A 16289-nucleotide genomic window follows, 5' to 3' on the forward strand; every position below is an offset into this window, starting at 1 on the left:
AATATGTCTTACGCTTTTCGCAGCGATAATATTCCTCGAACCAAATTTTCTGCTCCTGTTAAAATTGTTGTGGCTCTACGTCCAACTTTTAAGTTGTTAAAACAAACAACTGACATAATACAATCGGGCATTAATCAGGTGTTCTAGTATACTGAAATATATATAGAAAATAGCTTATATGACAATTAACTCGTTCTAATATTGTAAATTCAAACATATTCACGCACACAGTTTTATAAAGCAAAAGCCCAAAAACTAACATTAACAGTCATTTCATATCCCCTCTAATTTAAATAAGAGATGGGCTATCAGTAAGTAGTTAGTGTCCTTAAAATAAGCTCATGATGAGCGATATGTGTGAATGTGCAAACTACAAATAGCACATGTAACTGACACAGCTCAAATAGCCAATTGTGTAGCTGTCAAATAAGATATCTACGTTTAACTTTTAAGTGATATGACACACGTGTTTGACACTTGATTAATCTCTTCATAAAATGAGGTGGGCAAAATTTAAAAGATAACTAAACGTTAAGCATGTCAGCCTGATACTTTGAGAGTTTTATAATTGGGGTTAAATTGCCTGTAAATACACCTTTGCAATCAAACATTTGCTAAAGTGCCAATCAAAAGCCAAATAATATCAATATTTTATAAAGTTTTTTATATAAAATTTGAAGAGGGTTAATAATATGCTCTCTCACATAGCAAAATTAGTTTGGTTGTAGTGTCAGAGAAGCTGAAAGTATACTGATTTGATTTGATACTTGACATTTCGGGAAGATAATATTTTTTAGTATCTACGTATCTATAAACTATATATACAAGTACGCATATATGTAAAATCCGTCCACTGACAAATACATTATACCCAGTCTTTGAATGCTTTCGTAATATATTGCGTAGATTAGTATACTTTTGTTATTTTAACAATTATTTTTAACACCTAAAAACAAGAAAAAAATCGATTTCGATCGCTCCGATATAATATATATCCTTCACAAATGTAAAAAATTCCTTACAAAAACTTGACTTTGATCGTGCAGTTTGTATGGCAGCTATATGCTATAGTGGTTCGATATCGGTGGTTTCGACATATGAGCAGTTTCTTGGGCAGGGACGTGTGAAAAATTTCAGATCGACAGACAGACGGACTTGGCTAAACCGACTAATCATTTATATATATATTTTATAGGGTCTCCGACGGGGGTTATTAACTTCGTGACAAACTTAATATATCGTGTTTAGAGTATAATAATTGGCATACATATATGTTATATGGTAGCGATATAGATTAGGGTGATGAGAAACTTTTTTTCCAAAAGTTTATTTATATCTTTAATTTCGAATACAGAGTAATGAAACGTGATGCAGGTATTGCTTAGAATTTTTGGTAGGTGCGTATAAAATATAATATAAGCGGTATTGGACCTGTGACATGCCTATAAAGAGATGCTACGACTAAGCGATCATGTAAGCAACAAAACGTAATTTTGACATTAGCGCTCACAGTTGGAAAAACATCTTTGGTTTAATAACTTTTGAAAAGGGAGTGTGACGGTATATTGTAACAAATAATATATACAAATATTATCAGATATACTACTGAGGCCGAAATTCAAACTGAATGACTGTTGTAAATTTACATTTATCTTATGTACATATATAGTATCTCCACTAGCGTGCTTTCCGTTTGACTCTAAAACAAAAAACAAACAATAGTCGTGGGTGTCTTTAATGGCAAATATAGGTCCTGCGATTCAATCCGTGAATTCTTTATATCTTAATACAAACTTATATAAGTAAATGAAGGCAGAGTAGCGAAGAGTGGCTTAAATATTAAATAAAGCATATCTTTGCAATATTTTCCCTTTGAAACGCAACAAATGTGATTACAAAACATTTCCAACCAATATTTAACATGAAGAACTTTGTACCACAAGATTATGGTATTAATTTCAATTATACCGATGCAACACCTGCGTTCAAAGTTCAACTGAAATGCGCAAATAATAAGGCGCAAATCAACCGCCTACCCAATTAGCTTACTTTATATATGGTAGTTATATAAGTAATAATATACACCAAAACTCTCAATTGAGCAATAAGCACAAAGGCAAAGTACTACAATTGCAATTTTTGACCTCCAACGAATTTATAAACTACCTGGCTCGTCGATTAAGGGCATAAAGATAAATTGCAAATACCTAAGAAACACAAGTAAGCACGCGTCACTTGAAATGTGCCCTTGTAGCATACACACACAAGCATGTTCGCTTCGCACATTCAAACACCTCAAGGGTGTGAGATAAGATTAATTGTTTGCGTGCCGCAAAGGTGTCTATGGAGCTAATTAAATTACGTGCGGATGTGTGTAACGCTTGAGTTCGCACAAATTAAGTTGTGAATGGCATTGTAAAAATTTTTAGTTGAACAAACTTCCTTTAATGTATTTATTCGTATATTCTTGATAAATGATGGACAGAAGGTAATTGAAATTGTTTCAAAATTTGAAAAGTAAACAATGTACGTGAAATGTAAGGTGTCACATTAAATGTTTAAAAATATTATTTTAAGTTGGGAAAATTAAAATATTATGAAATTTTAAAGAAATTAATATTTTTTAAAATTTGGTTAATTTGTGGTGTTTGTGCAATTACCATTTGCAATAATTTATTTTATACATAAAATTTTGAACATATGACAGAGATAAGAATTTTAATAAAGATGATGGTTCTGAGAGTAAAGGTTTTGCAATATATTTTTTAGTCTCCCAAAATGAAACGTATATGGTAAGATGAAATACGACTATATAAATTAGAACCCTTTAATTTTTTTTAAAGTAATTTTTTCATAAATACGTAAGGCAATATATTAATTTGGATAATTAAAACGAATTCTATGGCGCTCAATTCAAAGCGCAGTTTTTATACACTTGAAAGATATCCAGACCTGGCAATGGTCTACAACTATTGTGAAGTTGGTCTGTTAGTCAAGTTCTTTCAAAAGTATTACGGACAATTGTAGCGGAACTTCTCAAGACTGTAACGAGATAATTGCGAAAAGTTTGTCTGGTAATTTTTACCTTTAAAAAAAGTAACAACGAATTTAGTTTGAAGTGTGTTTACAAGTGAATTGCGGCTACGGAATTATTGAAAATGTTTAACAAGTGATTTGGGGAGTAGACTTTATCATGAACACAAGTATTTGAGTGGTTAAAAAGTGAAAGTCGCGAATTCATCCATTTGCTTGAAAATCGTAGTATTGATATCAGAGAGATAGCAGAGGACATCAACATCTTTTGTGCATCGATTTAACACTTTTAGATTAAGTAGTCGCATTTTATTTTGTTTGAATTATTTTGAGTTCCTAAAATGACCGGCGCCTATAGAGGTTTTTTGTTCAAAATGTTAAAAGTGATTTTCCAATTTTTTGTTCTTGGAATAAATGATCAAAGTTTGTACTTTTTTGAGCGCACTCAAAACGCGGACCTAATCGCTTCATAGAACTTAATTCCTAACGAAATTTCCAAGTTTAGTTGTTGTCTTGAAGTACATTTTAATAACTAATTCATTTGTCGGAATAAATATAGAAAAATTTGTTTGAAACCTTTGTAATTTAATTTTTATATTAAGAAGCTGTACTACTTTAATATAAAAATTTTGTTTGACTAACCTTAAGAGAAATTCTTGCAACAGAGTGGTACACAAAATAGTTTCACTTTTAAATTGGACTCACAGCCTTACAAGCAATCAAAAAATACCAAAAGCAAGCATGTAGTAGCAGCAAAGAATTTCATTACTTATATAAAATAACATAATTTGTTTCTCCCTTGCATTAGAGTTGAAAAATTCACAAATTCAATGATATCCCTTGAAGTAAATTGCTATTTCGCCATGTTTCGACATAAAGCGGGTGATCTACCACCACCAGTGTACTACTGTAGTGAAGGCAACGAAACTGAGCAAGTAATAACAGCAGGAATTCTGCAAGTGTGAACGGATTCCTTTGGCAGTGTCAGCAGAAATTCAGATCATAACTACGCTGATTAATATTTCGACGCGCTATAGTTGATGTAAAAAATATCGCCATAAAATTTGCATATTTCCGTGTTTCATTTAAAGCTACATATATTCGTATATACTTATAAATATTAATTCAAAGCAATCTGGAAGCCTTATTTCGACATGGTGCCGCAATATGTGGTTAAGCGCCCCAAAGTATGTTTACATTTTATCGCGCTCATCTATTAGATTTCTCGTTTTAGATGCAGCAGCTTTAGAATCGCTTTGCAAATGAAGCAACAATCATAAAATTCTTGTATGCCCACACCCCAACCCGCAGCCCCTACCACCACCACCATTTGGGGCGCTGTCAGTGACACCAACGTTAGCGGTTATTACAAATGCGAGTGTTTTCATATTAGTATTTACAGTAGTCGTGGTTATTACTTTTGTTGGCATTTGTGGCTCGATTTGCTACGCTTTTTGTCGTAATTTGTTAGAGTCGTTGTAGATCTAAGCGCCACATTTCATACCCAGTCACAAGCACATACACATAAGTGCACACCCTTTGTACTCTTCATATATACAGCAATAAACTTGAGTGTTGGTCTAACCGAATTTGCATGAACGCCACATTTGTTCGCTGCTATGCGCGTAGTTTCCTACTAATTTTTACATGCACGTATGCACAGTGTAAGTGTGTACAGGATAGTTAGTGGATACTTGTGTGGTATTATGTGTGTGATCTCCATTTGGCCACCTCCTTTGACTGAGCTACTGAAATTTGTTGGCACAAATTTTGTCGCATTTTATTACATTTATTTCTGTATGTATATGTGAGTCCATTTACTGTCCTTTTATTTCTGCTTTTGTTGCGTTCATGTTCATGTTTGTATTTTTTATGCAAAATTATGAAAACACGCAAATATTTTTAGATTTATTACAATGCATATTTTTCGCTCAGCTTCTACAAAAGAGTCTATGTAGATTTTTTACAGCTTTTTAGATGATAACGAACTCAGATATATGGCAATATTTGTACAGAATTTTTAATATTCAACTGAAGAATAAAACACTAAAGAGTCCAATGAATATTAAAAATAAATATGTATGCGTACGCCCCTAGAAAATCTCACATTATTTATTTATGTTTTAAATATACATATGACATAACGAAACTGTTGTGTATTTTGAGCAAGTTTTTTAAGTGGAGATTCTGTAACAACAGAGTAAACTATATTTTCAAAAACCAGTGTTAACCTGAAAAAAAAGTTATCCTTGTATACGTGACGCAATAGGAGAATTTGATATTTAAAAAAAATTGTTAGCGAAAATAATACTAGGCCACCCACATGTACAGTTGTTCTATCAGCACAAATACAACAGTTTGCGAATAACATATAGAGCTAACCACATGACAACACGGCAGCCACACGATAACAATTAACATTAGCTTCGGTGCAACCCTGCATAAAACCCTTCACAAATATGCCTAAATATGCCTAATTTTATGAAGATATTACGTCAAATCGAAAATCTTTTCATACAAGCACTTGATTCCGATTGTTCAGTTTGTGTGTTATAGTGGTCCCATATTGGCCGTTCCGACAAATGAGCAGATTCTTAGTGAGTAAAGGACAGAATCAAAATTTCAGATCGATAGTTTAAAAACTGAGGGACTAGTTCGCGTATATACAGACAGGCGGACAGACGGACATGTTTAAATCAACTCAGATCATCACGCTGATCATTTATGTATATATTTTATAGAGTTTTCGACGTTTCCTTTTAGGTGTTACAAACTTCGTATAATTACAACAACTTAGTTCTCAGAATGACAAAAAATACTTCGACTCAAAACTATGTTCCTAATGAACAACATTGCAATGACCAGTACAACAACAAGTCCATTGCTAAACGTATGCGATCCAAGGATAGATTTTTGTGTTGCTGGTTTTGAATAAGACACCGCGAACCAGACGGTTCTAGCTTGCTTGCTGTGATCATTTCGCATATTGTTTACAAAAAACGCTGTGTTTATTGTAAGTGATGTTGTTGCGAGCCAAGTGAGCTACGGCGCGAGCAACTCTGATTTGGAGAGTACATTTTGCGGATCTCATTAAGAGACTCTCCATCAAGCTGCTTCATAGAATAGCCTCTATCGAAGCTTAAGTTAAAGATAAAACTTTGGTGATACCCCTTGGAAGAAATTCAATGGTTAACATTCGGTTTTCATCTCTTAAAGGGCTAAGTAAAAAGTAATTATAAAATAGAAGAATTTAACCATACTTATCTAATGACACTACTAACAGTAAAAATAATAAATCAACGTGACAAAGGGAAAATTAAATATCTTTGTAGTTAGAAGCTCAAGGCTTGCCACATACATTTTAGAAAACTCTTGAAATTCAACCGTTGAAAATATTAATCTTGAAATACGTATCATAATAAGTAAATCGTTTTGTATTTTTCTTTTATCATTCCGGCCAGCTTTTGTTTCTCTTAAATTATATTTAAAACATATACTTCAACTGTATGAGCTAACTTCCTTGAACTCGTTTGCCTAAAAGCTGGCGCTTTAGAGCTTTAATAAGAATTTACTTAATTTTACTTGAACATATCATCCCGGCGAGCTTTTGTTTCTCTTAAAGTATATACTTTCACTGCGTGAGCGAACTTATTTGAACTCTTGTGTCTCTCAAAGCTTTGCCATAAAAGTTGTCGCTTTAGAGCTTTAAGACGAGTTAACTTAATTTTCTTGAGTAAATCTCTCTATCTTGTGGACTGTAAGTTAGCAAGCTTTTTATATTTGTAAAGTAAAAGCAGATATTGATAGAAATAAAAGCTAATTAAGCTATAAAATATAACCGTTGGTAAACAACAGCACATCATAATTTTCCGTAAGCTCAAACAGCTGCAGCTTCTAATATCTGGTTTCCAGTCTAAGTATTTAAATAATTAGCTTTGATATTTTATGCTATATAAAACTCTGTAAACCCATAAAAGCTTTTCTACAAATTCATAAATCTAAAATTATGGCTCTTCCACATAACTTTAATTTTTCTGAAATTAAAGGATGAAAAAAAGGGAAATTTTTTATGGAAGTATCTTTTTTTGTAACAGCATTATTGTTGTACAGGGTTGAACTTTTAAAATAACACGCGGCATGCTTTATTAAGTCATCTTAACGTAAATAATTATATTTTAAAAATAAATAACGTCGTTTATATTTTTAACAAATATTTTAACCATAATTTGAGTGAAACAAAACTAGAATTTAAAATGCCATAATATAAACTTTAAATTGCTATAATAAACTAAAATATGAGAATACAGTTTTGCATAAAAATATATGTATATTCGGTTTTATGGGAAACCAAATACGAATATTATAAAATACTACATATTCATAATTTTATAGTATAAATATAGTAAAATCACAAAAGGTTTGAAAATAATTATATTGTGTGTATGGAACTGAACTCACTTATTGCCTAATATACATGTGATAACGACCACCGGGGGGATGGCGATCCTTGTAATCGTTGTTGATGGCTAGAGAAGGCACGTTCCAATTTATTTATTTTTATTTAGGATTTACATTCTAGTGTTAATTGGCGAAACAAATACTCCAAATGAGTTTAATTATCATAGGTTTAGAAATTTATGAGATATGTACACTAACCTTTTTCAAGTTCGTGAACTTTTTTAAAGCTTTCCGTAGTTTAATAAGTTTTTCGAATAAGTGGAGGAATGACCCGAGCATTGGCATTCTTATTACTTCTTATATAACTTGGTTTTGAGAGGTTTACACTAATCGTGAGATATTTATATTTTCTAAACACATACATATTTAGTAGCACAACTGAATTAGAAACGTAAATATTATTCTTACCATAAAATATTCAAATATTCTAACTCTGAATTTTTAATGGAATTGAGAGATAACCTAAAACAATAGTAAAGGCCTACATATATACGAATGAAATACTCAAAATTCGATTTTTACTAAGGCATGTGAGTACCCGATATATATGCCGTAAAGACAACCAGACTGATGACAATTCATGTATTATTATTATGAAGCTCGAAGAAAATGTCAACTGCTCTAAATTCAATGCATTGTCTTTGATTTTCAACACGCCGGTTCACATTTTTCTTCATTCCGTTCACGACCTATTTCGCAAATCACCTAATATCTTTAGTTTTAGCTTAATTTTTGTGGTTTTCTGCTTGAATTCTTTATTACCTAAGGTAAGGGGACTAAATTGCTAAAGCACTTATTTAGGAGCAATTTCTGTACTATTCCGTACCCTACGGAGCCCAAAAACCACGCAGGTACACACTTTCATACAATCCACATAATAAAAAACTTTGAGTATGCGGACAGATATACCAATGACAACTGGCTAAAAATATTTTGCATTGGGCATTATGTCGTTGCATACGGCAGCTGGTAGCATATTGGGGAAGGCAATGGCGAAATTTAAAAGTATTTGAAAATTGTGTGCACGAATATCAGAGCATTCTCACACATGCATAATGCATGAGAGAAACCAAAACTCTGTGGTGTACTTGTCGACCGAGTGAGTCAAATAAAATGCGTGGAACCACAAGCGGCAACTAGTAGGAAATGCTAACGATTGCAGCTAAGTCTGATGAAGGGTAAGTGTGTGTGTGAATGGAAGCGGAGATGGCATGTATGCCAGATTGAATTCCCTTGTAATTGATGTTGCAAACATTTACTTTTATTTCCTTGATTTCAGCTTTGTTGCGGAGTTGCGGTCAACGCGAATAAACAACATAACTTCAACCAAAATTGTAAGTGCTTCTATGGATAGATCTGAGCAAAGACAACGTTAAAAACATCCTTTATTTTAATTGCTTGGCAATTTTCAAAAGAAAACAACGCAGCTTCTCTACTGAGTCACAGATAAAATCAAATAAAACGTTGCAAACATTTCTAGTATTGAATGTACGTTGCGCATACGACGTGTCGACCCCAAACGGCACATAGAGCAAAACAAAAGGCTGTAGCGGGCGACTACGTGAGCACGTGGAATTTTCGGCATGCTCATAGAACGACTGTTGCGCGGGCGTAATAGTTTAGAGAAAAGTGAGTGTGGCGATTTGAAAATGTGCGCAAAAACAGGCGCTGCTACCGACAAGCTGCTACAAGTTCACTGGATCACAAAGAGCAGGAGAAATCATTGCAATTTATAACAACTTATCGATGTCATCAATCACTAGCCTCCACTGCACGCAACGGACTGATAAACTAACTCAAGCAGCGCGCTTTTACACAAGTTCGCTTGTAGAAGTGTCGAAATACCATATATGTATACATGTGTGTGAGTAAGTGAATAACATTCGTAAATAGATAGCGGAAGAAGACACAAACTATATAAAGTGTTGTATACACATCTTACACACCCAGTATACATATGTATAAGCAAAGTGATACTAATGTTTTTTCAGATAAATAACTTTATTAACACCCTACAGTGTACGTAATCTGGAGTAAATGGACGTTAAATTAAAGTGAAATTGGAAATTGCACATTTACGGGTTCATGTGGTAGGGGTAAAATTCACGCTGCCTCATTTTTAGTTACCCTGAAAGTAGTTTGAATGCGGGACCCTTATAAGAATATTTAATTTTGTATGCTAACTTTATAAGCTACAGCTATGTTTATTTATAAATCATTTGATAATGTTTTCAACCAAAAAAAAAATTATGCAGAATTTGAGTATTCAACTCTAAATCGGAATACGTGGCTTTCAGGATTACAAAAAATGCATTAAACACATAATTGAAGTAACATAAAATTTTTTTTGTAATCTCAAACACAGTATTAAAAAATAAAAAAGGTTTTAATCGCTCATACCAAAATTAAAAATAAAAAAAGTTTAATCCCAACTACAGGATTGAAAAATGAAAAAGAACATTTTTTAACTCAAACAATTTCAATTAAGAATTAAACAAATTATATTTGTTTTAGAGTTAAAATTTATTCGCGTTCATTCAAATCAAAAAATTTTATTTATTAATGTTAAATTTTTAATCCAAAACATCTTGAATTAAAAAATAAAATTTTAATCTTTAATCCAAACATCTTGGATTAAAAAATTGGAATCTAATTTTTAGAATCTGGACCGCGAACGTATCAGTATAGCCTACTTAAGAGGAACCATTTGCACAAACGACCAAAAATTAATGGGACTAGTTCACCTCCCAGCCCAACCAGTCTCATTAGTGCCATACTGGATGATTTTAATGAATGGAAATAAGCAGTATAATTCCAGAAAATATAAGTAAAATCCTGTTGTGTAGCATGTGCAGTTGGTTTGGAATATGGAGAGTTTAGTTAAAAAAAAACTTCATATAACGCACAACCATATGGTCATTTATATTAATTTAATTTTCTTTTTGCATAAGTAAGGTTATTGAAATTTATAGTTTCGACTAAAATTTATTTCCTCGCTCACACATGTTTATTTAATCTTGCCCGTTTGGTATGCAATACGCTATCGTTGCTTGCAATATTAATAGGTAATAATAAGTAAATTGCCGGAAACGTGTTGCATTACATGTGAGTAGCTTTCTACTTTAATTTCATTAATTAAGCGCGTAGTAAATGCATACCCAAGTAATTTGGAGTATGAAACGAGTTTGTGCTATTGCAAAATGTCAATTAAGTTAAATAATTTATGTGGAAATATTAACATTTATATTTATTAACTATGCCCTTCCACATAATGATAAATTTATTGGTTGAGTTTAAGTTATATCTAATTTTGGTGATTTGATTAATTAAATGCTCATTTCAAGATTCTCGATATGCTTGTCCGTTCTTAAATATGTTGGATATAAGCAGCAAATATTCACTTTAGATAAGCTCTCAATGCTTTAATTAACTTAAAAAATTATGGATTATTACTGACGAAATTTCTATTAATTTATTAAACGATTCTAGAGCTAAAAACTGAGAAGGCTTTGATGGCATACAATTACGTAATGAATATTAAATATATTGTAAAATTGTAAAATTGAATTGTAATATTGAATATTTTCGGTTACTCAAGGGAATTTAAGTTAAAAAAAAAAACACAAAAAATTTCATACTTTTTCTAACCCTTTTCCAATAAAATTATGTTTTGTTAATGAGAAAAAAATATTATATTATTGTATGACCACACTGGTTTTAGTCACTGCGACAATCAGTTTAACTGGCTTAGCTGTGATGACGCAAAAATCAAGAACTACTACTGTCGTAAAATTTACTTCCTGGTTGCGAAACTGAAAGGTATCTATCCGATCAAGAACTCTATACTCGACAGCGTCCTTCAAAATACCATATATATGTTTTACAATAACAGCAATAAAATTTAACTCTTACAGTTACGCACAGAGTCCGGTGTGGATTGTAAGTCGGGGTCTGGAGTAAGAGAGTTTGTTCTTATCGAAACATAAATAATAAAGTACGTTATACCTAGATCAGTCAAGAGATAATTTGAGATAATCTGCAGATAAATTGGTGTTTATGTAGGGTTGAAGCTTCCAACAGGAAGCTGACTCCAACCATGTTGCCGGAACTGAGATATGAAACACTTAGAGTTACATAACGAATAACGAATATCTGAAAAGAATTTGAAAACAGGATTATAAGACAACGTTCTGCGAGTGTGGATTCCTATTTTCAATGATTACGCAATAAAATAATTGAAAAATATACATATTAAGCGCTATTCTGCAGAGCCAAGATGGTTCACCGAATAAAGCTGTTTTAACTTATTCTACCCTGAACAGAGTCTGCTACGAAGTTTGTAACACCCAAAAGGAAGCGTCGGAGACCCCACAAAGTATATACATACGTGATCAGCTTGGCGAGCTGAGTTGATTTAGGCATGTCTGTCTGTCTGTCCGTCCGTCTTTCTGTATATACTCAAACTAGTCCCTCTATTTTTGAGTTATCGATTTGACGTTTTAAATACGTCGATGTCACCTCAACACGCTGCTCTTTCTTTGCTACCGCTATAACATATAGCTGTCATACAAAGTGACCGATCAAAATAAAGGCCTTGTACAGAAACCATTTTTATTTGACAAGATATCTTCACAAAGTTTAGCTCGGATTATTTCCTTAGGCAACGGTATAATCTCCGGCGAAAATTTTCTGATTGAGTCACTTTTCACTTTATACTAACATTGCTTTCATTTTAACCAAATATTAAATTAATTATGCGAAGTAAAATAGTAACACTGGTGGCAATACTGCCCATCAATAGTTTTTAAGGCCTCTTTCCTATTTTATTAAAAGTAATGAACTATATGTTTAATTTACACTCTGCCCTTTTCGAACAAATAGCCAACTAGTCGAGTTGCTGCTGAAAGAAAACAAGAAATTGAGGTGGGTTTTTGAAGAAGCAAAGCAATTGAAGAGACTAGAACTCTGAATGCACTTGAAATGCAATGGTTTACTAATTAAGCGCCTATAAGTATGCTTCACAGTTTCAGAAGAAAATTGCAGCAATTTAAGTATCGGTTGAAATTTCTACAGCAAATTAACAAATAAAATAAGACAGTAATGAAACAAGTACAGCACCAAATGCATTTTAAAGTGGTAAGTAAAACAAAAAAATAAAAAATAAAAGTGCGCTTCAAACTTTAGCATGCTTTCGCACGGTTTCTTCTCTACTTTTCAAATAAATACCTCAAACGCAAATTCAGGAGAATCATGTTAGCAGCGAAAATTTTATTGCCAGTCTAGTAAATAAACAAACACCTGCGCTCACAGATACTGCCTATAAGCAAAGAGCGACAGGGAAGCGGTGGAGTTAGCAAACTGTTGCAAATCATAGCAGTGTAAATTAGGATGCTGCACATACATGAATGCCCACATACAAATGTGTGTGTATGTTTGTAACAGCGCCAAACCACAACGCACGCAAAACAAGTTTGTAGCGTAGAAAAGCCGCTTTCTCAGCACTTTACCGTAATAAGTACTTCGCAGATTTTAATTCTCGCATACCTACTCCAATTTTTTCCGAGTTGCAAAAATTAGGGAACTTTCAAAATGCTTCATTATTGCAACCATTGCAACAACAAAACTAGGTGATGAGTTAAATTTTGCTTCAACTGCACTTAACTCTACTCTAATTCACCTTAATTTGCCACGCTACTCTTCCGCTCACCATGGACACCTACTCCACCCTGTGGATGTTTATGAAATTTGATACTTGCTGGTTCGGTGCTTCAGCGGTTAGAATAACACTCGCCAGACGCGATAAGGTACCTAAACTGGGTTGAGTGTGAAACAGCAACAATTAATAATTTAGACGAGATCTAATATACAATTTCAATATAAAAATTACTATTATTTTTGTAGAAGGTTTGAAAAATGGACTTTTCCATTATATTAAGCTCTTAAATATGCATTTATTATTGTATTAATATAACTCTTCTCGTTCTTTTAAAATATATACGGACATACATTATAGAAAAGTTATATTAACAATTGAGTACTTGATAAATTTTTTAACATACCTGACACACTAACCTACATATATATTATATAAGCCGGGCAGTAGCAAGAAAATTGTTGTATTAAAAAACTGGAGTTAGAAGATCAGCACTACTTAATACTCGAAAATCATATTGTAACTAATTGTGTTATTAATTCGAACGGGAGTTTTCAAAAATTGTCATAAAAATCAATTGTTAAAAAATTGGTGCTATTTTGTAGATTATAAAAACAGAAAATTTTTGGAAAATAAAAACTTTTTTAATATCTAGAGGCGGCCCGGTCCACTCACTTTTAAAGTAAATTTCAAGTTAAAATTTAAAAAAAAAAAAAAATTATTTTAACGCTGAAAGAAAGCATGTTGTCGTTTAAGACTTTTTTTTATAACTCCAATAATGAGCATAAACAATTTTTTTAAGTTGATAACTTTTAATTGAGCAGAAAGAGGACTCTCCACAGCTTCTAGAACACTTATCCAAAATTTGTTGTCCAAATAAAATTTTAACTCGAAATTTACTTGAAAGTCTCTAGATGTTAAAAAAAATTTTTTTTTTTGTCCAAAATTTTCTTTTTTTATAAGCTGCAAATTTTACCCACAGGCTAAGCCAAAAAACACTTTTTTCGCTCCATCCCAGTAATTAGTACCATTAGGATAGTTGAATAGCTCTCAACACGCACATATTATCACAATATAATTCATTGACATTTAAAAGTTTTCCAACCACTGATCTAGTTGAAAGAGTATAACAGATTTAGGAAAGATAATGCAAAACTCTTAAAATTCTAATATATATTAGTAAACTTTTGTAATACTCGTATTTCATTACGCTAGTTAAAAGCCATATATTTTAAGAAGCTGTTTATACTTTTTAACATTGTTACATCTTTTACTTCTTATTGCTGGTCAATATGTCATCTTTGTTCCTGCACCAGCTCGCGAGAAGTTTTGTCGTTGAGAAATATGTAATATCAATCTGGTAGTTTAATAGTTAAATCGTCCGAAGTGAATTACTCTTATTACTTGGATATTTAGATTTTATCAAAAGGTAAGATAACTTCACATATAAATTTCAATAAAAGTTATTTTAAATTTTTCCTAATGGTTAAACACTTACCTATCAATAGAAGTTTCCAAATATGCATTTGAAGTTGCAAGGCGCTAAAGTCCATTCAACTTGTAAACATATGCCGCCCTTATGGCCGAATGGGCGGTTTAGCTAATTGCTATGCTCTGCTATGTCAAACGCCAGCAGCTAACTTTCGTTCTATTAATTTTGATCTCGCAGAAAAGCACTCAGCTCTCCTCAAAGTTCCGTTTTGAACAGTGTAGCGTAAAGTTCAGTAGCATTGCTGCTTCGAATAGGCATTGTTCGATTAGTTGCTGGGCTCGATAGATTGAACCTACCTACTGACGTCCAGGATAGTATTTCCACGGTTAAAAGCCGTACTTTACTTCTGATGGCGGCTTAAGTTGTTTACTCTGATTTTATACAGTTTTTGTTACATAAATGATTCATCTCCCGAGAGCGCAAGAGTTTTCGCCGTTGTTTATGATCTGAGAATAGTCCTGAAAAAATAGAAAAAGTTAGGTAAGTAAGAGCGATTATATACTCATAGAATAAATACTTGTTTATTTTAAATTACTATCCTATATCCAAGCTAATAAAATAATATAATTATTATAGTTCAGATATTAAAATTTTATTTCAAGTCAACAAGGACTTGATTTTGATCGTTGCGTTTGTATGGCAACTATATGCTATAATGGTCCGATATCGGGGGTTTCGACAATTGAACAGTTTCTTGGGGAGAAATAAACGCTGATATAAACTCCTACATCACCATTTGCTCTGAGGCAGACATTGATTATGCTGCGGAAGTATACACAATACTGCACAAAAGAGCAGTTGCTGAAGGAGATTCTATTGAACAAGTTTCTAGAGGCGTATCTGGTTACTGCTAAACGAGGAGATCCAGAAATCAATCTTTGGAACGCGACTAGACAAAAGAAAATGCCGATGTCTAGATGCCCACCAATTACCAACAACAGAGATCTTTGGTGCCGACTAATGCAGAAAAAGCCGATGAGTTTACCACACATCACCAAAACACCTTCACTCCTAAGGAGTTTAGCTTCCAGAAAACGTAATCAGCATGAGCATCAAACAATCGTACTCAAACTCTGCTCCTTTCCATCTCAATGGAAATGTACTGAGGTAACTTTTAATTCCGAAGACTGATAAACTTGAGCATCTGGTGAGTTCATATCGACCGATTAGACTACTGGTAACTGTTTGGAAAATGTTAGACAGAATATTTTTTCGCAGACTCGCCTCTGTTGGAATTAAAACAACTCGTCCTGGATCACCAGTTTGACTTCAGAAAACTTCATGGTAGAATACTTAATAACTGATGCTATAAACCGTTACGTTACTGTCTTTACAGCATCCTATGATATTATACTCGAAAGATTATTCATGATATTTATACACAAGTTACTTATACTTTTTATACTTATTTGTTTAACCATCTGATATTCCGAAATGTTTTCTGCGCGGTCGAATTGCTTTAGTTTACTTAAATTTAAATTCTCCGAACGTTGGACATATGTTTTGTCACAGATCCTTAATTTAAAGACCTAGGTTTTTGTGTAATTCTCATTTGTTGCCTGCTCTTGTTATGGTTCGAATTCAAGCTTTTGGAGAAACCAACGTAACGGAGTACAGAGTTAGGACTGTCACTTACTAATACCATTGTTGTCT

The 16289-nt window shown here is 32.8% G+C and overlaps 1 protein-coding gene and 1 long non-coding RNA gene across 3 annotated transcripts in view; one reads left to right on the forward strand and one right to left on the reverse strand.

The window, feature by feature from the left end:
- Positions 1-9563, forward strand: part of LOC118683129 (uncharacterized) — a 45852-nt gene extending 36289 nt beyond the window's left edge. The window contains exon 2 of the long non-coding RNA XR_011395582.1: positions 8771-9563. This is a non-coding gene — a long non-coding RNA (uncharacterized lncRNA). The remainder of the gene's footprint in view (positions 1-8770) is intronic.
- The window catches only part of CadN2 (Cadherin-N2), a 135225-nt gene extending 120143 nt beyond the window's left edge, over positions 1-15082 (reverse strand). For both annotated transcript variants that reach the window (XM_036374491.2, XM_036374480.2), the window contains exon 1: positions 14643-15082. In XM_036374491.2, the coding sequence (XP_036230384.2) occupies positions 14643-14697 (55 nt within the window). In that variant the 5' untranslated portion in view covers positions 14698-15082. The remainder of the gene's footprint in view (positions 1-14642) is intronic.
- Between the last annotated feature and the right edge of the window lie 1207 nt (positions 15083-16289).

Source organism: Bactrocera oleae, chromosome 3 (assembly GCF_042242935.1).
Source record: "Bactrocera oleae isolate idBacOlea1 chromosome 3, idBacOlea1, whole genome shotgun sequence".
Taxonomy (NCBI): Eukaryota; Metazoa; Arthropoda; class Insecta; order Diptera; family Tephritidae; genus Bactrocera; species Bactrocera oleae.